Consider the following 25,845-nt stretch of genomic DNA (forward strand, 5'->3'; position numbering starts at 1 on the left):
GGGGGGTCATGGCATTAGAAAGGTTGAGAACCACTGTTTTAGATAGTCATTTCTGTCTTATATTAGCAAGATTAAATGGAAATCAACAACCGTACTGATAAGAGACTAGTGAGTGGTCTGTAAACGACAGATTTGAATCTTGCTAACATTGCTTCTTCTAAACCAGCCTGAACCTTTGTTTCTCTATTGATATGGTGAGAGCACAAATTTTCTATTCATGTGGTGACATAAAGAAGCTTTGGTTTATTTTTCTTCCACAGGGAGCAGAGCTCAGAGGCAGCAGAAACTGGAGTGAGTGAAAATGAAGAGAACCCTGTGAGAATTATTTCTGTCATACCTGCAAAAAATATCGATCCAGTAAAGAATAAGGTAAATTTTTAAATTTAACAAATAGATTTCTCTCATGAAGGTTCTTATTATAAATTTCATGGTAGGGGTAAGAAGCACACAGTCAAGAAGTGAATGTATATACATATTTTACATGTAGCACGCCACCCCTTGCTGTTTGTAGTATGCTTCCGCCCACATCTCCTGACGTGACTTTACAGCGCTCCCCATTATGATGATGGGATCCTTCTACACACTTCTCCCAAGCTTTGGAAGACTAGGATTCGACTTTTTAAGATCTAACTTTCAAAAGTTTAGTGACTCCTGCCGGGTTGCCATTCTTTTGTATCTATTTTATTTTTAAAAGTTAAATTTATGAATTAACTTTTTATAATGTGTTTGAGTTTTTGTTTAATAGCTGCATTCTTTGTTGTTGACCTTTTAACTATGGCACCCAATTGTTTGGTAGGATAGAAAGGAGAAAATATTGGTAGGATCATCAGACACACCTGACTGAATCTTGGCTCTGCTACTTGCTGGCTGTTTACTTGGGCAGATTGCTTGATTTCTAAGCTTCCATTCAACTATAACATTCCTCAGTAGGAATCGCATGAAGATACTGTTATTTTTCTTCACACAGATTATATTCTTGACAAACTTATCTTTGTTTTGCCCACCGTATATTTATGGTATCTTATCAAATTTTTAGGAATTACCTTTGGGGACATAAAATATTGGAACTCAGAAAGCAATAGATTTAATATTATAGGATCCTTATACAAATTTAGATGCAAAATTTCATGTTGCCATAGTCATTTCGTGGCTACAATAAATATTATGAGATAGTACAGGTACCAGTGTTTAGTCAGACAGCTAGCCATGATCTTTCCAGCCTCGTTGCAAAATTCTATATAAGATAAATTGGGCATTAAATTCTAATTTCTAAGAGACTAAAATTTTAATTTTAATGGATTTATAATATCATACTGTTCCAAACCCTTATTTTAACTCTTTCACACTTTCAAAGAATGCTTTAACAAATGCACTGTTACCTGGGGAGATGGATTGGTTATATTTTGACAAAAGCCTGATAGATCGCTCCTTATCAGGTCTCCCATAAGTTGTAGAGACATTTCTTTTTAGTGTCTGGTCCTGCCTTATAGGCTCAAAAATTATACTGTTAGTGTGCTAAAAGAAGGTAAAGATCTAAGGGAGTATTTCTTGCTAGCCAGTTTCTCAAAGAGATTGATGCATAAACCAGTTTTTTAGTTATATAAACAAAAATTATTCAGCAAACTGAATGTGCATGGTTACACATCAACACATTCTCTCCTGATATGTTCCTATGAGAGAAAACAAATTGTAATATGAAGGATGGATAGGGAGATGGTTAAAAGAAGAATGAAGACACATCTCTGTATTTAGGCAAAGCAGTACTGCCAATGTCATCTTTTAGGAGCCTTCTTATTTGTTGTTGTTGTTGTTAATCCTTACCTAAGGATAATTTTTGCCATTGTTTTCTAGAGAGAATAGAAGGGGAAGAGGGAGAGAGAGATACCTATGGATGGGTTGTCTCCGGCATGTCCCTGAAGGGGACGAGGGATGGAACCTGTGAACTCGGTGCATGGGCCAACACTGTATCCATTGAGCCACACTGGCCAGGGCTAGAATGTTCTTTTTCTTCATACCTGTAGCTAATCAACTGGTTTCCTCTTCATTTGGCTTATCCATGAGTTCTTTATTCATATGCATATGTACATAATGTTTATGTATGTGTGACTATGCTAATGTGTGGTTTTTAATGCAGTCTTTCTTTTCCCTTTCAAACAGCCTAATCTCTGTGTTCATTTTTTCCTATTACAATGTTATTAAATTATCTTCTTATTGACTAAACCTCTGATGCTGTAGTAGCTTTTACTTTCTTGTTAACATTCTTGACCCCTTCCAATCCAATCACCACCTAAGAGCCAATTTGATCTTTTAAAAATGTAATTTGACCCTGGCCAGGTGCCTCAGTTGATTGGAGCATCAATGAAAAGGATCTTTTTTCTCTCTTCTTTCTTTCTTTTCTTTTTAGGTTAATCTTCACCTGAGGGTATTTTCCCATTGGTTTTTGTTGTTGTTGTTGTTCGGTTTGGGTTTTTTTGTTTTTGTTTTTTTGAGAGAGAGAGAGAAAGAGAAAGAGGGGGAGACAGAGAAACATCTGCACGCCCCCGGTATTGAGCCTGCAACCGAGGTATGTGCTCTTGTTCGGGAATCAAACCTGTGACCCTTCAGTCCAGGAACAGGGGCTCTAACCACTGAGCAAAGTTGACTAGGGCAAAAGGACCTTTTCATTAGAATGGGTGTGGTAGCAAAACTGAGTAGATTTTCTATTTTATGTTTACTGCCTGTGCATTTTATTTTTATTTTTTACTTATTTATTAATACATTTTTATTGATTCCAGAGAGAAAGGGGGAGGGATAGAGAGATAGAAACATCAATGATGAGAATCATTGATCAGCTGCCTCCTGTACGCCCCCTACTGGGGAGTGAACCCACAACCTGGGCATGTGCCCTTGGCTGAAATCGAAACTGGGACCCTTCAGGCTGCAGGCCGGTGTTCTCCACTGAGCCAAACCGGTTTCGGCCGCCTGTGCATTTCAAATACGCATTGTGTACATTGTATGTGTCCAGCACCGTGGTAGATCCCACCTTCCAGTCTCTATCCTCAAGGAGTTTACATTCCTCATGGGCTGCAAGTAGTTAATGAGAAGCTCTGGAACCCCAACCCCTTTCAAATACATTCAGGATACAGCTTTCTGCTACAGATTATTGACATTTAAAGCAGTTGTGTTTATAGAATCGTCTTGTGCTCTTTTAGGAGATTAATTCTGATCAGGCTACCCAGGGCAACATCAGCAGTGACCGAGGAAAGAAAAGAACAGTCACAGCCGCTGGTGCAGAGAATATCCAGCAGAAAACAGATGAGGAAGTCGATGAATCAGGACCACCTGCCCCTTCAAAGCCCAAGAGAGGACGTCGACCCAAGTCTGAATCTCAGGGCAATGCCACCAAAGCTGACGATGTCAGCAAACCTCCTGGGAAGGGGAGGAAGCGAGCCGCGGGCGGTCCGGAGGGCCCCGGCGGCCTGGACGCAGGTAATGCCAAAGCGCCCAAACTGCAGGACGGAGCCAAAAAGGCGGCGCCGGCAGAGCGGCAGATTGACCTGCAAAGGTAGCGCACTCTTCTTCCCGCCTGTCCCTGTGCTTAGCACTGTCCGCCGCTGCGGAGTGTACACTGTCCTGGGTGTCCTGAGTAGGTTATGATGGCATTGGTTTTGATTTCATAACCTCCAGGATATCAATTTGAAAAGATCTCCTTTTCCCCTTTGGTTCATTTTTAATTAGAATATGGTATTTTCATATTTCTATATATTAGCAAGAACAGTATAATCTTTTGTTTGGTTTCCTTAAAATAAATAGCTACCTTTTAGATATAAAAGTCCCAGAATGGAGAAAGTAGTAGTCTTGACACATGAACAAGGTATATTCCTACTCTTTAATTCCTCTTGTTAGTGTTAATTTTAATATAAATCAACTTACTCTTCCCTGAAACAATCTCACAGGCTGCTCATCTTTGATCATTCAAAGATGATTCCTACTTGTATAATTTATTTACTGACTCAAGAATGGATATGCTATTCCACCAAACATGGATTGTATGTACAAAAATTTACTGGCATAGGGTATACTTTCTAATCACCTTAATTAGAATTTTTAGATCCCTTTGGATTTTATAGTAAATGTGTTCCCTTAGGAACTTATTGTGTGTGTTCCTATGTATGTTCCAATAAATGTTACTGTTTATATTTTGGGCTGTATTTGGTATTGTTAACTTCTGAGAAAATTCCTTGAATTCACTATACATCAATAAAGATTAGCCATTTGTATAGTATGGTCAGGAAACAGTATCTGTGTATGTAGTAATGGGCTATAAGTAAAAAAACTCACTTATTTTTCTCTCCCAAGTTTGAAGTTGTTGAGGAAACAACTTTTTTAAAAAATATATGTATTTTATTGATTTTTTTTTTTAATACATTTTATTGATTTTTTTACAGAGAGGAAGAGAGAGGGATAGAGAGCCAGAAACATCGATGAGAGAGAATCATCCACCAGCCGCCTCTTGCACATCCCCCACCGGGGATGCACCCGCAAACATGGCACATGCCCCCGACCGGAATCGAACCCGGGACCCCTCAGTCCGCAGACTGACGCCCTATCCACTGAGCCAAACCGGCCTCGGCTGATTTTTTTTTTTTTACAGAGAAGGGAGAGAGATAGTTACAAACATCAATGAGAGAGAAACATCGATCAGCTGCCTCCTGCACACCCCCCACTGGGGATGTGCTCACAACCAAGGTGCGTGCCCTTGACTGGAATCGAACCTGGGACCCTTGAGTCTGCAGGTTGATGCTCTATCCACTGAGCCAAACCAGTTTCAGTAGGAAACACAGTCTTAATACTGATCTGGCTGATTTCAAGTGCGGAATTGCACAGGCCAGGTGGCTACTAATGGCTTGCACGTAAATTGGACAACTGCAGGCAGACCAGAATCACAGTTTGGGAGCAGAAGAGAACACATCCAGAAGAGGCCACACCCTGTATGTCCTGTTCTCGCTCCCTCACCTATTAGATGGGCCCTCCAGAAGCATGGAGATTCTGCTAACTTAACAGAATTAAACTACAGTTTCTCCTAGTTGAGTATACTAAAATTTATTTATTTGCCCAATTCAGGAATCAACACGTATTCTGCTTCTTAATAATTGATTTTGCCATCGTAGCCAATAATTTTCTTCCATAACAATATCATTTTGCAAGTATTAATTAAAAAGTGACAATTATTTTAGCCAAGATTGGTTTGGCTCAGTGGATAGAACGTCGGCCTGTGGACTGAAAGATCCCAGGTTTGATTCTAGTCAGACGCATGCACCTTGGTTGCAGGCACATCCCCAGTAGGGGGTGTGCAGGAAGCAGCTGGTCGATGTTTCTCTGTCATTGATGTTTCTAACTCTTTATACCTCTCCCTTCCTCTCTGTAAAAAAAAAATCAATAAAAATATATTTTAAAAAATAAAATTACAGTTATTTCAAATAACAGCTTTTATTTTATTATTGTAAGAATATCGGACATTTGGGTAGCAGCACTTACTAGTTGAAAAACTTCTTCATTGGCATTTTGTTTTTTGATAGTTAGGGAAATATTCCTTAAATCAAGTAAAGTCTCAAGTGAAAAGTGGAAAATATATATTTCCAGATTTTAGGTTATAACTATAGAAATGAAATAATTCCAGTTTATTTTTATATTTACATATTTTCTAACATTGCTTTCATCTGTCCCCAAGGTAAAAAGAAAACTCATTTGCAAAGGGAAAAAATGAAGGCCAAACAGAAGTAGTTTCAACTTCTGCAAAAAATTGGATTCAAAGTGTCCCTGAACAGAAGACGAAGTTCACTACAGACACACTCTCCGCCTTGAAAACTAAAGAAACTATCACTTCCTTCTCTGTGACACAGTCCTCTGGTGGAATGTACAGCAGAAACTCTTGAGAGAGAGAGAGAGAGGCTCAAAGCAACTCTGTTCTACATCCCCTCCCCCCAGACTTTTCTTAGGAAAAGTCAATAATTAAGCAAATTGCTTAACACTTGGTTCCATTTCCTGCATATCTGGAGTTTAAAGGCGTAAATACACCATTAATTTCCATGCTGCATATTTTTATGTTAAAGAAAGTAACAGGATGTCCTTAAACTGACACTGAAAAATTCATCCGTTTTAGAGCCAGGAATTCCCATGTTACACAAGAAAAAAGTAGAAGCCTACTGAATTAATTTTTTTAGAAGAAAAGAGATCAGATGAAATATTTGTCTTTCCTTTTGGAAACTTTTATGTATAATTCTTTCTGCCTGCCTACTTTTCTGCAAAAATGAGTTGTACAGATTTCAGTTCCCTGCTATGAAAAGTGATGTGGTGGCAATTTTATAAATGTTGATTTCTGATTTTTATCAGAGTGAGAAAATAATTAAGATTATTAATGATTTCATATCACTTCGTATTTTGATTTCCCCCCTCCATTTTAGTTTAATATAATTTGCAATAAATGTACATATTGTTGTTTCATAAAGCATATCATTTTAAAGTGGTTTTTACTCCTGTGATTATGTTGGAATATTTGAAATTTTAAAGGAGTAAAGACTGTCCAGCATTTGGTTTTATAATGTTTGTCACCATATTTTTATTGATGTACAAAAAGTCAGTTTTTTAAACAGTTGGGTTTGGGCAGCTCTGAGGAAGCTGGAGGTGTCGGATTGCTGTTGATCCCGGCATTGTGCTCTTGGGAAAGAAGTGTGTTGCTTCTGTCTGGCAGTCTGGGCTCCATTTTAATGTTTATTTTAGAAGACAACTGTTGCATTGGTATATTGTTTCTTGGTATTGTTCAGCATAGGTAATGTGTGCACTTCTGTGTACACACATCATATTTAAGTTTTTGCATAAAATAAATGCTTCTAGATGTCATGGTAGTCTTTTTTAATCTTTTTATCATACATTGTGAAATTTTTTATGTGAAAGGGCTAAAGTCATTAAAAAACATAACAGTCAACTCTCCATTATCTATATAAAATAGTGACTATGCCTCAGGTTTTTGAATCTTGTAGTAATCGTAAACTTAAAATAATGAAGGCATATTATAAGCAGTAAATCAGAAGAGACTAAAAACTTGTCCTTCCTCACTCAGAGGTGGAGCCTGCCCCTTCTCCCCGTGAGGCCGTTCCCAAAGCCCTCGCCGAACGTGTTCACCCGGTTCCTCCTCCCCCGTGCTGAGAGGACTGGACACTTCTGCCTGCTCTGACTGGGTCTGGATAGGCTGTGGCCCACGGGGGTGTAAAACAGTGAACGTGAGCTGTGTACCAAAAGGATGGTTATGTTAAATGTGAAATTTACTTTAGTAAATGTCGTTTGGTTCTAATAGATAATCAAGAGTTGGCTGTATATTGACTGAGTGAAAGATGGGTAATTCTTTTAAATATGCATATACACACATTTAGGTATCAGATGATGATTAGGGAACAATGGATGCCAGTGATAGAAAAATATCTTAAGAGGGCAGAAAAAGCCCTACTCTTCCTTATTGCCTCTTTTTATAACCCTTTAGGAATAACGTATAAAATATTGCCTCCAACATGCTGAAAAATATCTATGCATAAGCATCAGAGAAGTCCCTCAAGCAGTCAGTGGGCATGTTCTGTTAAGAAAGGTTTTAAAGTTCTCTTAGCATCAGACAACTTGATCCTTAATGCCATGAACTTGTCACCATTGAAAAGCACATTGGGTAGGGGCCTCCTCTATCTCCACTCCTCGTGTGCAGTCAGTCAGCATCGCAGCTGACTGGATAACCTCGTGTTGTCCCATTGAATAACGAAGTATCTGCGTCAGCTCTGCCTGCCGGAGAGGAGTTAACTGAAAGGCTCTGGCCCCAAACGGCAGTGCGGAACCCCCTGGTTTGTAACATCAGCAAGTGTCTGGCACTAAGGGAAGGGACAGTGGAATGGTAGGTAGACGGGGAGCTGCTGGGGAGGGACTTGTGCAAGGGACACTTGTCAGTTTTCCTTTGAAAAAGGAAAATCCCTTAGGAATTTGGTATTTACATCTCAGAGAAATACAACACAAAGTGCAGACTTATATTTGAGAATTAATGTTAATTAACCCTTTGTGTCTAGTTTGAAGCTTCTTGTATTTGTCTAAAACTACAAGCCAGAATTTTGTATCTCCTTTGATAAAAAGTGTGTATAATGTAAAGTAGTTTTGCATATTATTGTGCTGCACATGGGCCGAATTTTTAAAATTTTTTTAAAGACTTGAAGCAGAACCTTGTAATTTGTGTAAATGACACGTGTAAAATCCTACCATAAAATGCTAAAAAATATGCATTGTTTCAAATAAAATCAAGAAATGCAGCATTATATAGTAGTGTGGAACCCTGAATATCCATGTATTTCCTGGTATGTCACAAGCTGGTGAAATATCTGAGTATTTTCTTTTTCTTTTTTTTTCTCTTTCTTTTTTTAAAATATATTGATTTTTTACAGAGAGGAAGGGAGAGGGATAGAGAGTTAGAAACATCGATGAGAGAATCATTGATCAGCTGCCTCCTGCACACTTCCTGCTGGGGATGTGCCCGCAACCAAGGTACATGCCCTGGATCAGAATTGAACCCGGGACCTTTCAGTCCGCAGGCTGAAGCGCTATCCACTGAGCCAAAACGGTTTCAGTGAGAGCCAAATTTTGTAAACGTCTTCTAACGCACTTCTTCAAAACAGACTTGCCCAGGCCATGGCATTTTGTGGAAGAGCCACACTCAAGGGGCCAAAGAGCCGCATGTGGCTCCCGAGCCGCAGTTTGCCGACCGCAGGGCTGGGGCAAAAAGCGCCATTAACAACAGTGACTGAGTTTCCAGGTCACGCACCTTTGTCCTGGGTGAGTTCCTGCCGGCGTCAGTCTGGTCCTCAGCCAGGAAGGTCTGAACCGGTTCTCCACTGCGGTCCCGGGCCCAGGACGGTCTTAGTGAGCGGACCTGAGTGCCGGAGGCCCACAGCTCACCTGACTGACCGCTCCTGCTCTGCCTGGGAAGCCCCGTGGGAAGCTGAGTGGGAAGGAGGCCTGGGAAGTGGGCTCTGCAGGGAGCCCAGCCTCCAATAGCGTCGGCCCTGTGGAACCCCCCTTCCTGATGCACATGGGACAGTGGGGTCTCGGAAATCGTATAGGCCCTCCTACCACTGTTTTCTCTCTCCCTCTTTTTTTTTTCTTTTTTCTCAAATTGCCTTATTGCTTCCATTTGGTCCAAGGCATGGGGAGGGCTTCCGGGTGGTTGAAGGAGTGGCTAATGGTTTGGGGGGAGGTCAGGTAAGCCTGACACCGGGGGAGGCAGAGGATTCCTCACAGGCCCCGGCTCCGCAGGCTCCCCGTGGGGCCTGAGGGCCGGCAGCCTGTGGGTGAGGCAGGTGCCGCCGCCGACTTCCTCATGAGTTTCCCCTCCTCACCCGGAAGTGGTTCTCCAGGAAGTCGCGGAGCTGAGGGTCTGTGAGGGTAGAACCAGGGCAGGCAGCTCCCAAAGGGGCCTTCAGGTTCCTCTCCAAGGCCTTGGCGGCTTCCCTGGTGCCCGCGCTTTGCCCGTCACTCACCTGGGGAGGCCTGGGCACCTCCTGGGAGAGGGGAGGCGGCTGCACTGGTGCTGCATCTTTACGAGACGCTCGGAGCCCTCGAGCTTCTCCACCACCAAATCTTGGAAGAAGTGGCCAGGCCCTCAAGAGCCACATCGTCAAAACAGAAGCCCAGAGAAGGTAAGTGGGGACGGACGCCCGGGAGAGGCGGGCGTGGGAAGCCCGCTGGGGCAGGTTGGCCACTGCCTCCACCTGGGTGGGACGGTTCTGAGGAATCGGGGAGCATGTGGTGGTTGGGCAATAAGGAGTTAAGGTAACAAGAAAAACAACGGTGTGTTGGCTGGTCTGGGAGGTGGTTCGGAAGGTGGTGACGGGGTAAGAGGCAAGAGAGTGGCCAGAGGCTGGAATCCCGTGGAAGCAAGAGGCAGACCCAGGACCACGGAGGGTACTGTCTCACCTGTTACATAACAGCGGCACAGGTAGTCGTGAGGGTAAAAGGAGGTGAACATGGGCCCCGCACGCAATGCTGGGCCGCAGTGAGGGCCTGCCCACGGCGGTGGCACCGGCCCCGCACACTGCTGCCCCAGCTCCCTCCACCACGTCGGGCAGCACCTGCAGAGACTGAGACGTGGGTTCCTGTGGGTTGTGTCTGTTTCCAGGCTCTGGGCCAGCCTTCCACTTCGGTTAATTCTCTTTCCTGAGCTGGACCCGTGCCACTTGCTCACATTTCCGTCCCGTTCAGCCCAGAGGCCATGGCCATGGGACCGTTTTCTGGACATTAGGACACGGGCCGCCCTTTCGTGTTTGGGGAAACCTCCCAAAGGCCACCAGGGAGGCGGAGCCAGCTCCCTCTGGAAAAGCTGAGAACACACCTTCCTTCCTGACCGCCCTTGGAGCGGTCTCAGCCGGCCCCTGGGAGCTGTCAACCGAACACCGCCCCTGGGAGATGTGGATTGGGACCGGAGAATGGGGACCTCAGCACCCTGGGGATGCTGGGCAGGGGTGCCCGCATCCCGCCGTGGGTGGCACAGGCACTGGCAGGGGAGGCCAATTCTGTGATACTATTTCTGACACTAACATCCACCGTTTCCCAGAGGGTTTGAGCTACTTAACACCTGTTTTTAAATTTTTTTAAATATATATTTTTTATTGATTTCAGAGAGGGAGAGAAACATCAGTGACAATCATTGATTAGCACGCCCTCTCCTGGGGATCGAGGCTGGAACCCAGGCATGTGCCCTTGACTAGAATTGAACCTGGGACCCTTCAGTCCACAGGCCAATGCTCTCTATCCATTGAGCCAATACAGCCAGGCCCTGTTTTTAATTTTTTATTTATTTCAAAGAAGGGAGAGGAAGAGAGAGAGAAACATCAGTGATGAGAAGCAGTGATCGGATGCCTCCTGCACACCTCCTACCGGGGATTGAGCCCACAACCCAGGCATGTGCCCTTGACCCGAATCCAACCTGGGACCCTCCGGTCCACAGGCTGATGCTCTATCCACTGAGCCAAACCAGCTAGGGCTCAAGCCTGTTAATAAACTTTTCTCGAATTAGCTAGTTGACTTCTCACAAATTAGTACCACCAGTTGTAGGCAGCACTCAGGGAAATGAGGGTCACCTGGATTAGCTCCTGAGCTGGGTGAGGCAGGCGGCCGTGATAATGAGCAGAGACTGAGGGTGGGGTTTCAGCAGTCCTGCACCGAGTGGTGAAAAGTTAGACGCCCTCATATCATCTGCTGAAACCCTGAGCCCCTGGGGCTGCATGTGGATACGGCTTTTAGGAGATAATTAAGGTTAAACGAGGCCCTAAGAGGGGGGCAGTGACCCAACAGGGTTCATATTCTTATAAGACACAGGAGAACGCACTTGTGCCCCCTCCACCTGCACACAAAGGCCTGACTACAGTCCAGGAGGAGAAAGCAAATAGCCCGACAGCAAACCTCCCGGGGGGCTTCCGGCAGCAGGAGCCTTTGGCTGCAGGCTGGGTTTCTGCCCTTCCCTGTGCCCAGCCCCTCTGACCTTCACCTCTGCTCCGGACGGCCGGACAGTCGCTCTCCGACCAGCAGCTAGTGTGCTCCTTGGGGAGGAGGTGGGGCATCGGAGAGCTTATCTCTGGGCTCCACCTGCCCCTGGGCGAGCTCCCTTGTGCTGATGATAAAGCGCCGGTGCACAGGCATAAACTCCGAGTCTGAGGGACCTTTATTTTTGTCCGCTTGTTTATTAAGTTCTCTGATGGGTTCAAGAAAAGTTCTGACTTTGTTTTTTTCTTTAAGGGCAGGAACCACTTTTTCTTCTAGCTTCCTACATTCTAAGCTTTGGACAGAAGGCCCTAGATTCAAAGTGACGAGAAACTGAACTCATTTCAATTTTGTTATTCTGAGTTCCTGTGTTTGAATTTTTTGCTATCAAAGTCACTAGAATCTGCCCTGGTCAGAGTGGTTCAGTTGGTTGAGAGGTGCCCCATGCAACACCAGCTAGGGCATCTCATATCTTTGCTTCTATTTTCTGCCTTTGAGTGTTTTTTCCCCCGTTGAGATATCCTCTACTTTATTTACCACTCTCCTATTCATTCGTTTACCCTACAACCATTTACTGATGACTTATCTATTTTTTAATGTTCCAGTCAATGTTCTGGGCATTGTAGATAAATTAATAAGAACCCCACCCCCACCCAAAAAAAAGTCCCAACCCTATTTTGGATAAAATTAAAAAGCAGGTTAAGCACAGCTGGTGTGGCTGTTTGAGGTCCGGGTTTGATTCCTGGTCAGGGCCCATGCTTGGGGTGGAGGCTCCATCCCCAGTAGGGGGCATGCAGGAGGCAGCCGCTCAGATTCTCTTCATTGATGTTCTATCCCTCTTCCTTTCTCTCTCAAATTAAGAAGTTCAGTGAGGAGGATAACTGAATGAAGTCAAAAGCTGTTTCAGTTAGAATGATCATTTGCACGGCAGCATGAATAAAATGATGAACAGGACCTGTGAGGATCCGGGAAAGCATTCCAGGCCTCTGCTCGAGGGGCTGAGGTCCAGAAGGGCTCGAAGGGCTGAGGTCCAGAAGCCTGGTGCATCTGACTAACGCTAGAGGCCAGTGTGCCTAGCTAGGGGAGCAAGGGAGAGAAGAAAGGGATAAGGCCCGAAGAGTGACTAGGGTCAGAGGGAGCAGCTACTGTCACCATGGTAAGAAGCACCAATTCTGTTGATACACTTGATGAGATGTACACCTTGCTTCTCTTATACAAGAAATTAATTCATTAGCTGTAAGGGATAGAAGGTGTCAGAGATTCAAGGCAGGTGAGCTGTGCAACTGTCCCTCACAGAATGGAAGGCTATGGTCAGGGCAATAGAGATTAAAGCTAAGTGCTAATGGCCCGGTTGAAGATAGTGGTTATCAGTCAACAGTGAGAAGTCCGCACAACTGTTTTCTCCGGGTAAGTTCCCTATGCAGGTGTGAGGTGAGTGGGTAGAGTATTCTGCCAGGAATGTCAGGAAGGGGCGAGATGTTACTGTGATGGCCCATGGGACAAGCCGGGTCAAGGTAAGTAACACGAGTGCGCCTGCCTCACCTTCGGGGATGTAGGATGTGGGACTAAAATAGCTGTTGAGGACGTTAAATCTGACAATACCAGCCATCACATTAGACAATCTTTCCATCTCTTCATCTTATCTACGTATCAGCCTCCTGGTTCCTTATCTCTACCTAGTTCAAAGCTTCTGCTTCAGTGAGTAGATGCCCTTTACTTACTATATACACCTGCCCCCAGGATTCTACGTCCCTTTGTGGATTCAACAGCCCTCCCTCAACCTCCCACTAGTAAGTGAAATAAAGGTTAGGGATAAAATTAGAGAATCAAGAGATACCAGATAAAATGATGGTACAGAAATATAATGTCTTACAAAAGAAGCCTAGAGTTACCTAAAGAGGGATTACCTTAAAACTCAGCCGAAACCAGTTTGGCTCAATGGATAGTGTCGGCCTGCGGACTGAAAGGTCCCGAGGTAGATTCCAGCCAAGGGCATGTGGTTGAGGGCACATCCCCAGTAGGGGGTGTGCAGGAGGCAGCTGATCGATGTTTCTAACTCTCTATCCCTCTCTTCCTCTCTGTAAAAAATCAATAAAATATATATATTTTTTAAAAATCAGACATTTAAAAACTGTTCTATGGCTTAGTATTAAAAGTACAGTAGAATGAGAATTACAGGTTTTCCACAATGAACTCTTCCATTACTCATTATAAAAATTTAATTTTTTAAATGAAAAAAAAAAAACAACATACTAATAATCACTCCAGCAGATGGTTATCCTGAATTTCTTACCAAAAATTTTGCCTTTGGATTTTCCCTCTACGTCATGACAACTTACAAGTTAACCTCAGAGGAGCTACACCTCCCCTTACAGAAGTACACCATTATGCAATTAAGAACTGAAGTATCTGTAATGGAATAAGATAATTTTTAGGGCAATTAGATGTTGCCATTTAATTTCCTATGGGATCCCCTACACCAAGAACACTGCTATGCACCCTATTATTCCAAAAACAGGATAAAAACATGTTCAGTGCATTGTACACTCAGCGGAAGTTACGGAGCCCTAAATACAGCTGGCACTGCTTCACCAAAATTCTGCTCCACTGACACCATGAGAACTGGTTTGGGTCCTTTTCTTGAAGACCTCACTCCCACCTGAACTGGGTTTTCTGTTTCATGCTTGCAAATGACCCCTTGGCATTTCCTATCTTTAAGAAAAAACAAAATATTTTAGACTTGAAAATGCTACCAAGCTTAGTAGGCACATATAAATAGTAGTATTATGGGACTTCTGTCAAAAATAACCTGTGACTCTGGATATCCAATTCATTTAATCGATTTATTTTTTTAAAGGATTTTTAAAAACTAGGGGAAGCCCTAGCTGGTTTGGCTCAATGGATAGAGAGAGCATCGGCCTGTGGACTGAAACGTCCCAGGTTCGATTCCAGCCAAGGGCATGTACCTTGGTTGCAGACTCGATCCCCAGTAGGGGGGAGTGCAGGAAGCAGCCGATCAATGATTCTCTCTCATCATTGATGTTTCTATGTCTCTCACCCTCTCCATTCCTAAAATCAATAAAATATTTTTTAAAAATAAAAAATAAAGTAAAATTAGGGGAAAAGGGAGGGTCCCCTTTTCCTTAAAATCCTATAAATATGGTTAGAAGATACCAGTGGACTCTCATTAACCCTGTTCCTCAACATTGGTTAGGACAGTTCATTCATCTATCAGCATAATGCAAATACTAATGAAATGAACATTACATGCATACATAAATAGAAAGTATATTTCTATAGGACATACTCCTAAAAGCTTTACTAGAGAGTTCATGTTATTCACTGAAAAATCTTTAAATCTTTGATGAATCAAAACATGTACCAAGTGTTTACTACCCTTTAAATCTGACCATTCTTTGCTGGGGATTGGCATGAGAGCTCACTTGAATTCCATGTTATGCTTGGTTTTAATATGAAAAGAGCCAGCTTGCTCCATGAAAAGAGCACTTCATGTTGGTATTCCATTCAGGAGCAATTCCATTTCCAGGTCAGAGAAACTCATGACTGCTGAAAGCTCATTATGAATGCCCTAGAGATACAAAGTAATAATCAGTTTGCTATATAAAATAATTAGTACAAATCCTAATCAATATGAGCTCTTCTAATTATCGTTACTAATGGAGGCAGGGGTAACCCAAGGATAGTGACCCAGGACTTTCTGAAACAATTCAGAGTCCTTTCTATGGTAATAATCTTTCCAGAAAGATTTGTGTGCACTATGAAAAGTTACTTTCAATACTCTCTGGATTACACTAATTTTTAAATTAGAACCTAGTTAAGGCCTAGCCGGTTTGGCTGAGTGGATAGAGAATCTGCCTGCGGACTCAAGGATTTGGGGTCAATTCCGGTCAAGGGCATGTATCTTGGTTGCTGGTACATCCCCAAATGGGGGGTGTGCAGGAGGCAGCTGATCGATGTTTCTCATCGATATTTCTGGCTCTATACCTCTCCCTTCCCCTCTGTAAAGAATCAGTAAAAAATATATTAAAAAGAACCTAGTTAAATGTCTATTTTCAAATAAACAATTTTAATTAGAATAAAAAAATTTCAACTCATTTTTAAATTCAGACCCAATATAATTTACTGCATCTATCAGCATTATGCTCATCATTTTGAAACTTGCCTAGGAGAAACCACTACCTGCTTTTTCTTGTTTAAAGTAATGTGGAGGCTTAACCGCCTGCCCATAGATGAATACCCAGAAAGAAGATATAAACCATTTTCAGGAAAAAACATGCATGCATTTATTTTTGAGAATTCCCAGTAAGGGGGGAAAAAAAATTCAACATCTTTAAAAATGTGTTTATTTTTTTTAAAAAAATCAGTTGTGTACAAAAGTGTTTCGTAGTTTTAATTCTCAAGACAAATACCCAACCCTCCCCCACAGCCCGCCCTGCTTCATGGTCTTTCTGGTAACCCACCCACGTTCCCCACACAGGAGTTAACGGCTTAGCACAGACCCTCCTACAGATTTATCGTCACTAACAGATGGTGGAGAATAGAGATCTAGAGAAGCTAACAAGCAAGGTTCGTTCTCAGTGAGGTTAATGAGAATCCCTACAATGGCAGTAGACTTCCAGCAGACACCACGACAAAGCACCATCAATTGCTGAAAGCTAAAAAATAGATATTATTTTCAATAGTATTTCATTTTCTATTGGAAAAGTCTTTAAATTACATTAAATAAGTCTCTTTTCCCCCCAAAAGAAATAGTCTAGCTTTTATTATGATGCCTGTAAAAAGTAGGTAACAGCAAGCACACAAGGATTGGTTAACAGCACAGTGCAATGATTGATACCCACCCACCTGCTAGAACCAAACTGATAAACTGTGTCACACCTGATTCTATATGTATAGCAGCATGGTTAAAATAACCAAGCAAAAGGTGACACATTCTCAACTTACATTTAGGTGATGGTCACAGGTTTGAGGGTAGATCAGTCCAATAAAGCGGTAAGAGAGCAGGACAAGAGAGACTGAGATTCCCCTACCCATGGGCCACAAGAGTTTTGATCCATGTTGCAGCAGTGCAAATAGAACATGTGACATAATATGTAGACATGGCAGAAAAGTCACATTTGGGAGAAAGGCTATTTATCAGTAAATACTTCAAGTTGCCTTCTTCCCTCGTGATAGCAAAGAGCTGTTATTAAGCATTATTTTAAACTGGTACTAAAAGAATAGAAATGCAAAATTCTTAAATCAATGGTTTGTACCCTGGAATTGAAATTTCTTGAACTAGAAAAAGTGTTTAACACACCATTTTGTAAAAGTCCATGAAATAAAGTTAACTGTAAACAGACGGCTTCCTTTTTCATATCCAAACATGGTTTCCATTTATGTACAAGGATACCTGGCTCCAACTCTGCCCTGCCCGAATTTCTCTGAAACTTTTGAAGCTACAAAATGCTTTCTTTCCTCTGTTGCTACAAGATTGTGGAAACATTATCTTACTCCTATTGCTGAGTTTTAAAAGCTCAAATCAGGTGTAAACTTATAGCCAAGATCTACTTTCACATTGATAAACTTATTAAGCAGCCTAAACAGTAACATGATATGCTACTTTCTGTAGTGCATAAGTAAGCAATTTCCACCGAACTGCCAATTCTCTTGGATACTTAAAAAAATTAGTTTGCATAGTTTTAAGCGTTACCAACAACCACAAATGTGAAAAACACCCCCCCATCAGTCTTACTTTCATTTCCTAGATTATTCTTCTTAAAAGCAAAATACTCAGAATCCAAACATATTTATAAAATTGAATGTGTTGTGTTTCAGTAAACCAGTCACAATTCCAAACATTTGTGGGAGCTAACTCAGAGCATCTCATTTAGTACAAGTTCTTCAAATATTTATAAACTACTTAGTCTATACTTATTTGGGTCACAAATAGCTATTCATTCTTTCCGTAATCTGTACTGAAATGTTATACAATTATTTGTTGTTTTAAAAGTCAGACACATTCTCACGGAATAGATTTGATTACAATAAAAGCCTGCTGGAGTATCAGTTGACTTCTAGCAAGTCTGCCTGCTGTAAATAGGACATCACTAAATATATTTTTAACCATTATTTTGAGGCTTTTAAAAAAACTGGAAAAATCACAAAAAACTGAGAATTATAAAAATAATTTTTACCAGGGTACCTTTTACCTAAACTTGTACTTTTAGTGTCCTTTTTCTAAACATATATAAAAGACAAGAGGAAAAAAGAAATTGCTTTAATTTCTTTGTTTAGGAAAATAAATCCACCTATAGAGAAATATGGAGAGAAAAAAATAGGATGACAGTGTTCCCGAAAGGAGAATTATCACATTAAATGAAAATGAGGTAAATAAATTTTGAAATGAAAAATCCATTATGGAGAACCTCTCAAACCAAATATTTTACTTTTCAATTTCCTGGGCACTGGGATGTTGAATTACAGTTGGATGAATAGGTACTCTTTGGGCTAATGTGCATAAAAATAAAAGGCAAGGTATAGCTGCCTCCCAGAGCTAAGTAACGCTTGACGTTTAGTAACCTCTGAGTCTCTCCTTTGTCTAACCACAGGACAATTAAATATACCCTGAAAATATAGGCAAATAGTAAACTGGGTAGGTGTTTGATATTTAAAATAATCCAAATGTATTACCAAGCTGCCCTACACTTAAAAAAATTCTAACCAACAATGCAACAAAACTGTCCACATTTTAACATAATTCCAACCTTACTTCAAAATATAAAGAAAAGTACAAGGCATTAGTTATTTAAAATAAATAAAGAAAAATCTTGTTTCCTTTGGCATCTTTAGAAAGAAACTAAACTACAACAATTTAAAGGAGGTGATTATATAAAGAAATTTATGCTTAAGCAAACATATAGGGGGAAAAACATAGCAATTTGTGTTTAGTATGAATTTCTACTGCTAGAGTTTACTATTGATTAGGAAAGCCTTACAAGTTTTTGGAAGAACCTTCACATCTTTAACGTTACAATATATTTAACAATGGTTCTTTTATTGCTTCTAAGATTATTGAGACGTCAATGAAATTATGCTGAATTTATGGTTTAAAATTATTTTCCAAACACTTAACAATTATAATTTAGGATAAATAACACTTGAAGAAAACAAACCTTTTGTAATAGGACTTTCAATATACAGCCTTGCTTTAATTAATTCCAATTCAATTACATTTTTTTTATTTGCACTGTCCTGAAAATTTAATAAGAACTGTTTTTCTATGCATAGGACTGCCTGCATAAATCTATTTCAACCTTCATAAAATAGTCACATTAGTGTTTGAACTTGCAAAACTAAAAATCTTCAAACTTTAGAATTTAGAATGAAATGTAAGTTTAATACACAGAAAGTCTGACTATATGTACAAGAGAAGGTAAAGTTTTCAGTTTTCGTATTATCAGAAACATCATAAAGAAAGCTAGATTTATAACACATTTCTATTCCTATGTGCATCTGAAGTATGTACAATTAAACACCAACACAGCTTTCATGGGTAAATAGGGGGAAATGCAAGCAAGAGTGACTTTTAAAGTATCTGATAAAGCAATCTCTACAAAGCCAAAATTAGACTAAAAAACTGCAGTTTTTTTTTGTCTCTTCTGTTTCTCAAAGAAAAACTTCATCAGCTTAAAAATAGATGTCAAATTCACTTGAAAACTAAGTTGGGTTCTTTTATTATTAAATCTTGGGGATACTGCAACATCAAGTATTTACTGATTTTGCAAGAGAAAGTTGGCAGCTCCCTCTTTACATTATGACTTCTCATCAGAACGTTTTTAAGAGTAAAGAACTGTGACATAACATTCCATATGGACAACCTTAAAAAAAAATGAAGCAAGGGATACTGTCCTTTAACACATTTCCCAGAGAATTTACTATTAGGATATTAGCTGTGTGTGGTAAGAGAGGAAAAATAAATACAGTGTCCCAGTCTGCTGACCAGGACAAAAAGGCTCTGAAGAGGTCACCATCTTCATTCTAGATAAATCTCAAGTTTAAGAATTCTCAAATGCTTAAAATGGTGGTCTTTTCAGCTGCCCATCTTAAGAAGTCAAGTACAAGCATGCAAGTAAATTCACAGGCACAGAGGATCCATGTTAAAAACAGATAAGGTAGCTGTGATGCAACACCAACAATTTGAATGGTCCTGACACACTCAAAATATTACCTTAATTATTCAACAAAACCCTGAAGCAAACTCTTGCTATTCTGATACACTGCTAACTACTAAAGTAGCATGTTTTTTCCATGGTTTCGCTTAGCTCAAAGAATTTTTACACTATTAAGAAAAAAAAATTAAAGTATTTCCCCTTTTTAAATTTACACAGACGTTTAATTAGCTTTATTTACAGAGCAGGGATGTTTGTTTTTTTTTCAGTCTCCAATGGTGCCTAGATAACATCATTAGGCAAGAATGCCAGTTTAAAAGAAATCTATGCAGAATCCTAAAAATAACAGATGTTGAGGCTCCTCAAGAAGGGACAAGCTTGACTATATCAGCAGCTCTCTCATTATGCCTCAGTTACTCAGAAGCAATTCTGTTGCAGTCTCTACATCCCATGATTTTGAAGACAAGGCCACTATTACAGCATTCTGTAGAAATAAAAAGGGGGACAAAAAAAAAAATTAAATCTCAAGGAAATATCTTAAATCACTCCCTGTCTTTGTATTTAGAAACCACACCTTGTTTTTTTTTTTTTTTTATCTTTATGTTGCATTGCACTTGTACATAAAAAAGCTTCTAAAACAAATGACTGGAATGAGTAAAAAGAAAAAAAAAATTACTGATTTTTAAGAACAAGAAGTTCATATATCAAAACTAAATTTAGAGTATTTTTGAAGCAATTCTGTCAGCCAAGAATTTGCCACAATCGTTTAAAATCAATGAATATATCAAAATCACCATGCCTTTATGTTACTTACCCTATCAAAGCCCATAGCACATAGGTTTTCTATTTTTTTGGTGTATTCTGGACTAGAAACTGGTGCTCCAGCATACACATGTGCCCAGAGTCGAGCTGTCTGTTTGAACATTTCAGGATTTTGCTTGTACTACATGAGGAAAAAAAATTGATTGACATGACAATAGAGTTGTAACTAAGTTCTAACTGCCTAATAACTGCTTTTTCTAAATAAAACTAATGTAGGTTTTAAATATTGTTGATTCACTCTCTATTACAAACAAACTAACATTATTATAAGCTAGAATTCATAAGTTATATAGATGAAAGAAAAACAAAGACAAATAAAATTTATCAACTCTGATCTCCAATTTCAACAAATGTAAGATTATAATAGAAAACTAATACTAAGTCAAATGAGGTCTTAGAGATTGTTTCTAATTAGAGATGGCTCTAAATACTGTGTAGGGCAGATATTATACAACTAAATAGAATTATAGTTTCTAAAAATAAAAATTACTAGTTTTTAAAATAACATGGACATTAATTAACCACAGCTCAGCTAGAACACACAATTGGACTTGACCGTTGTGCTGGAGCTGTATCAGTGAATAGCTATTTAAGAAAACCCCATATATCAACAATAAAGATTTTCTAAAAAGAAAAACACATGTACAAAGCCTAACTTATATCACATGTTTTGAGATGATTATGAAATTACCATACAACACTTGTAAAGGATAAAAACTTCCCATATGGATTGAAAAGAGATAAATTTATTCTCAAACATTCCATTATTTAATAAAGCAAAGTATACATTTAAAATAACTGTGGAATTCACTTTCTCTCAGAAGTATTTTACACATCTTTAATATTTTAACACCGATTTTGTTATATTTAATGATAAATATATTTTCTAATATTAATTCTTAACAAGGAAATAAGCCAAATTATTGGCTTGTTTTAGGAGCTAGAAGAAATCTTTGAGTCCACCTCACCACTAAATAGGAACCAAAGCTGGGACTCAGGCTACGCTTCTAAGTACCAACACTGAACAGATAGCACATACATACATATAACATGTAAAACCGTAATCCTAAGCACTCAGAGACAAATAGAGTATTTTAACAAGAATATACATAAAACAAGGAGTGAACAACTTTTGAGAGAAAAGAGAAACTTGCTGAGAGGAAAAGTTTCATCAGGCAGCCCTGGTTGGTGTGGCAGAGCCATCCTTTATCCTAACCCCAAAAAAGGGCATGAGTTCTATCCCTGTTTGGGGTGCATACAGGAGACAAGTGATCAAAGCTTCTCTCTCATATCAATGTTTCTCTCTCTCCTTTTCTCTCTAATCCTCGGGTGAGGATTAAAAGGTCCTGGGTTTGACTTTGATCAAGGGCACTTATGTCAGTTACAGGCTTGACCCCGGCCCCAGTCAGGCAGTTCTGGAGGCAACCAATCCAATGTCTGTCTGTCTGTCTGCCTATCTGTCTGTCTCTGAGCAATGTTTCTGTGTGTGTGTGTGTCTCCTTCCCATCCTCTCACCCCCACCCTTCTTTAAAAGTCAATGGAAAAATATCCTCGGGTGAGGATTTACAAACAAACAAAAAATGTCCTATGGCAGATCAGGTAAAATGACATGAAGAAATGCATCTTTTTTTTTTTTTAATATATTTTATTGATTTTTTACAGAGAGGAAGGGAGAGAGAAAGAGAGCTAGAAACGTCGATGAGAGAGAGACATCGACCAGCTGCCTCATGCACACCCCTTACCAGGGAAGTGCCCGCAACCAATGTACATGCCCTTGACCGGAATCGAACCTGGGACCTTTCAGTGTGCAGACGCCCTACTGCTGAGCCAAACCAGTTTCAGCTAGAAATGCATCTTGAAAAAGCATGAGGTTGAGGAACAATAAGAATTTAGGGAATTAAGCTGGGTATGTAGATAGTTCAAATCATGGAGGAACTCTGCAAGCTCAAGAAGCACTAGCCGGTTTGGCTCAGTGGACAGAACGAGGGCCTGTGAACTGAAAGGTCCTAGGTTTGTATCCAATAAAGGCACATGCCCGGGTTGCAGGCTCGATCCTCAGTGGGAGGGGGGGGCGGGGCGGTTTTGCTGGAGGCAGCCAATTAATGATTCTCTCTCATCACTGATGTTTCTATTTCTCCCTCTTCCTTTCTAAAATCAATAAAAAAAAATCTTTAAAAAAAAAATTGAGATTTACCGAGTAGGTGATAAAGCAAATAGGTTTTTAGTAGTAAAGTAAAATGAGACTTGCACTTCATAAGGCTAACCGGTATCAATGTAGAACATGGGGGGAAGAAAGAGGCTGAGGAAGGGGAGTTAGTTCTATCACAGCATTAGAAATGAGAAAATTTAAAAAATCTGTACTGCAGCACCAGAGAAGTATGATGACAGACAGATACTGGGAAGAGAATCAACAAGAGAAAAAAATACCTAGAGAAGAATTCCAAAACTGTGACTTGGATATTTAACTACATTGATGATGTATCATAGAAAGATAGACGAGTCTGCAGGCTTTAAGATTTTGCATTGAGTTTTGGGAATGCTATGCTGAGGTACTCATGGACATTCAGATAGAGCTATCCAGTTCCAAACTGGCTCATGGGCTCAGGAGAAAGGTCTAGTATGATGAACATTTTTATCAATATACAGATGGTAAGTCAGTGTGGATATGATCATCCAAGTGAGTGTATATATCAGAACCAAGGAACTATATTTAAAAAGGAATAGAAAGAAGAGAAATAATTGTGGGAACTAAGAAGGAAAGACTACAACTATGAAGATAAAAGAGAACTGTTATTTCAGAAATCAAGTGAAGAAAAAATTTCTATGTGAAAAATCAATCCTAATGGTTTAGATAGAAGTTGGCAAGCTTTCTTAAAAGATCAGATAATAGCCGAAACCGGTTTGGCTCAGTGGATAGAGCATTGGTCTGCGGACTGAAAGGTCCCAGGTTCGATTCCAGTCAGGGGCATGTACATTGGTTGCAGGCACATCCCCAGTAGGGGGTGTGCAGGAGGCAGCTGGTCGATGTTTCTCTCTCATTGATGTTTCTAACTCTCTATCCCTCTCCCTTCCTCTCTGTAAAAAAAGAATCAATAAAATATATATTAAAAAAAAAAAAATCAGATAATAATTACTTCAGGCTTTCAAACCATACTGTCTTTGTCACACCTATTTGATAGCTGGAAAGTAATCAAATAGGTGTGGCTGTATTAAATATTATTTACGAAAACAGTCTGACTATAATTTGATGTCCTCTTTCTTAAAGATCAAAACTAAAAAATATTTATTCCAGCCGAAATCGTTTGGCTCAATGGATAGAGCATCGGCCTGCGGACTGAAAGGTCCCGGGTTCGATTCTGGTCAAGGGCATGTACCTTGGTTGCGGGCACATTCCCAGTAGGGGGTGTGCAAGAGGCAGCTGATCGATGATTCTCTCTCATTGATGTTTCTAACTCTCTATCCCTCCGTCTTCCTCGCTGTAAAAAATCAGTAAAATATATCTAAAACAATATATTTATTCCATTTGGCAAATTATAAGGTCACTTTGGTAAACTTTACCATGCCACTTCAGTGCCACAGAAGTTGGTTAAAATTATCATCAAGAAGGGATCACCACTTAATGCAGGGACAGATAAATGGATACACACAAAATAGAGTACATGTAGGCAAATGTTAATCATAGAATATAGGTTAGGTAGGTATATGGATGTTCACTCTAATTCTTTTAACATTATTTGTTTGAAAATTTTTATAATATGCTAAAAAAAAAAATCTACCATATCCCAATTAACACATTAAGCACCCAACCTGTTTTGTCGTCCGGACGGGAAGTATAGTGTCAGTCATTGGGGACTGACAGGGCGCTTAATGTGTTAAGCTAATATGTTAAAAATCAAAAATTATCTTTTCAGATTAAAAAAAGAAATTAACTTTTCACTAATATATCTGACAAAATAACCTTATTGCAAGAACCATTTCCAAATTTAGGTCTGATAGAAGTATGCTCATATGTTAACAATGAAAACCACTAACGCAGAGACTAACAGGTAAGTATAGATACATCTTTCAAAAGGAGCAGCTATCATACCTGATTTGCTACTACTGCATCCTGTGGATCATCTGGTTCTGCAGCCGCCAATAGTGCTTGCAACGACAATAATACCGTGCGGAGAGTCATTGCTGCTGCCCTAAAATTAAAAATAGAAAAAAAATCAAGTTAAAGAATGCTCCACATGACAAAAGCAAAGTAAGTATTTTCTGAATAAAACATAACTACTGGAGTGAAAAGTAGCCCAGGCTTTATCTTAATTATATAATTAAGTCATAGAATTTATAATTACATTATTTGTGTACCGTTTTTTTTTCTTTACAATGACTCAGTCTTTCTATCTCTTTTTGGTTTTAATACTCACCTGAGGATATTTTTCTATTGTTTTTTAGAGAGTGGAAGAGAAAGGGAAAGATAGATATATCAATGTGAGACAAACACGCACCCTGCATATGCCCTGAACAGGGCCTGGGCAGGGAGAAGCCTGCAACTGAGGTAGGTGCCCTTGATCAAAATCGAACTCGGGGCCCTTCGGTCCATGGGCTGATGCTCTATCCACTGAGCCAAACCAGCTAGGGCTGATTGATGTTTCTTCTTTTTTTAAAAAATATTTTAATTGATCCACATGAGATTAACTGAAGCCCCTGCTGTGACTGCATTTCAGTAGTGATGCTACTCAATCTTCAGAAATCTTGTCAACACAGCTTCATACAACATCTATCAACTCACTGGATTTGAGTACAAGAGTTAAACCTGGTCATGGGAGAAGCACCTTCCTGATCAAGGCATTTCTTCACCCAGGAGGAGGGAAGCACCCACGCGGGCTGTGTCCCTGCCCGGAGCTACCTACCGGCTTGGACGGGGAAACCTCGCCATCTTGAGAGGAAGATAGGATCGTGTCAGAGGCCTGAATATCCACAGCCGCAGCGACCACCAAGCATCTGTGACCCCCAGAACGCGGATCCCAAGCGGCGCGAACACTTGCCCTCACAGGATTGCCCCACTGCTCAGCGAAAAGGAGAGAGAGAACTACACAACCAGACATCATAGATCATGGGGAGACCAAAAAACAGCCCGCATATGAAAGAAAAGCAGGCTTCACCAGAAAAGGAAGTAAACGATATAGAGGCAAGCAACCTACCAGAGCAAGAATTCAGAGTAACAATCTTAAGATGGCTAAAAAGAATGGAAGACAAATTTGACAATTTGAGTAAGACCCAAGAGGAAATGAAAAAAACCCAAGAGGAAATGAAGATGACTCAA

General features: G+C 40.2%; 2 protein-coding genes across 3 annotated transcripts in view; one reads left to right on the forward strand and one right to left on the reverse strand.

Moving 5' to 3' along the window:
* PDS5A (PDS5 cohesin associated factor A) overlaps nucleotides 1-8,324 on the forward strand; it is a 97,706-nt gene extending 89,382 nt beyond the window's left edge. For both annotated transcript variants that reach the window (XM_084900500.1, XM_084900501.1), the window contains exons 31-33: nucleotides 261-369; nucleotides 3,192-3,544; nucleotides 5,711-8,324. In XM_084900500.1, the coding sequence (XP_084756626.1) occupies nucleotides 261-369; nucleotides 3,192-3,544; nucleotides 5,711-5,714 (466 nt within the window). In that variant the 3' untranslated portion in view covers nucleotides 5,715-8,324. The remainder of the gene's footprint in view (nucleotides 1-260; nucleotides 370-3,191; nucleotides 3,545-5,710) is intronic.
* Nucleotides 8,325-19,965: 11,641 nt separating this feature from the next.
* UBE2K (ubiquitin conjugating enzyme E2 K) overlaps nucleotides 19,966-25,845 on the reverse strand; it is a 60,405-nt gene continuing 54,525 nt past the window's right edge. Inside the window, exons 5-7 of the mRNA XM_084901336.1 lie at nucleotides 24,622-24,721; nucleotides 20,527-20,655; nucleotides 19,966-20,196 (exon numbers count right to left, since the gene is read on the reverse strand). Coding sequence (XP_084757462.1) covers nucleotides 20,122-20,196; nucleotides 20,527-20,655; nucleotides 24,622-24,721 — 304 coding nt within the window. The 3' untranslated portion in view covers nucleotides 19,966-20,121. The remainder of the gene's footprint in view (nucleotides 20,197-20,526; nucleotides 20,656-24,621; nucleotides 24,722-25,845) is intronic.

The sequence above is a fragment of the Pipistrellus hanaki genome, assembly GCF_964339955.1.
Source record: "Pipistrellus hanaki genome assembly, chromosome: 1".
Classification (NCBI taxonomy): Eukaryota; Metazoa; Chordata; class Mammalia; order Chiroptera; family Vespertilionidae; genus Pipistrellus; species Pipistrellus hanaki.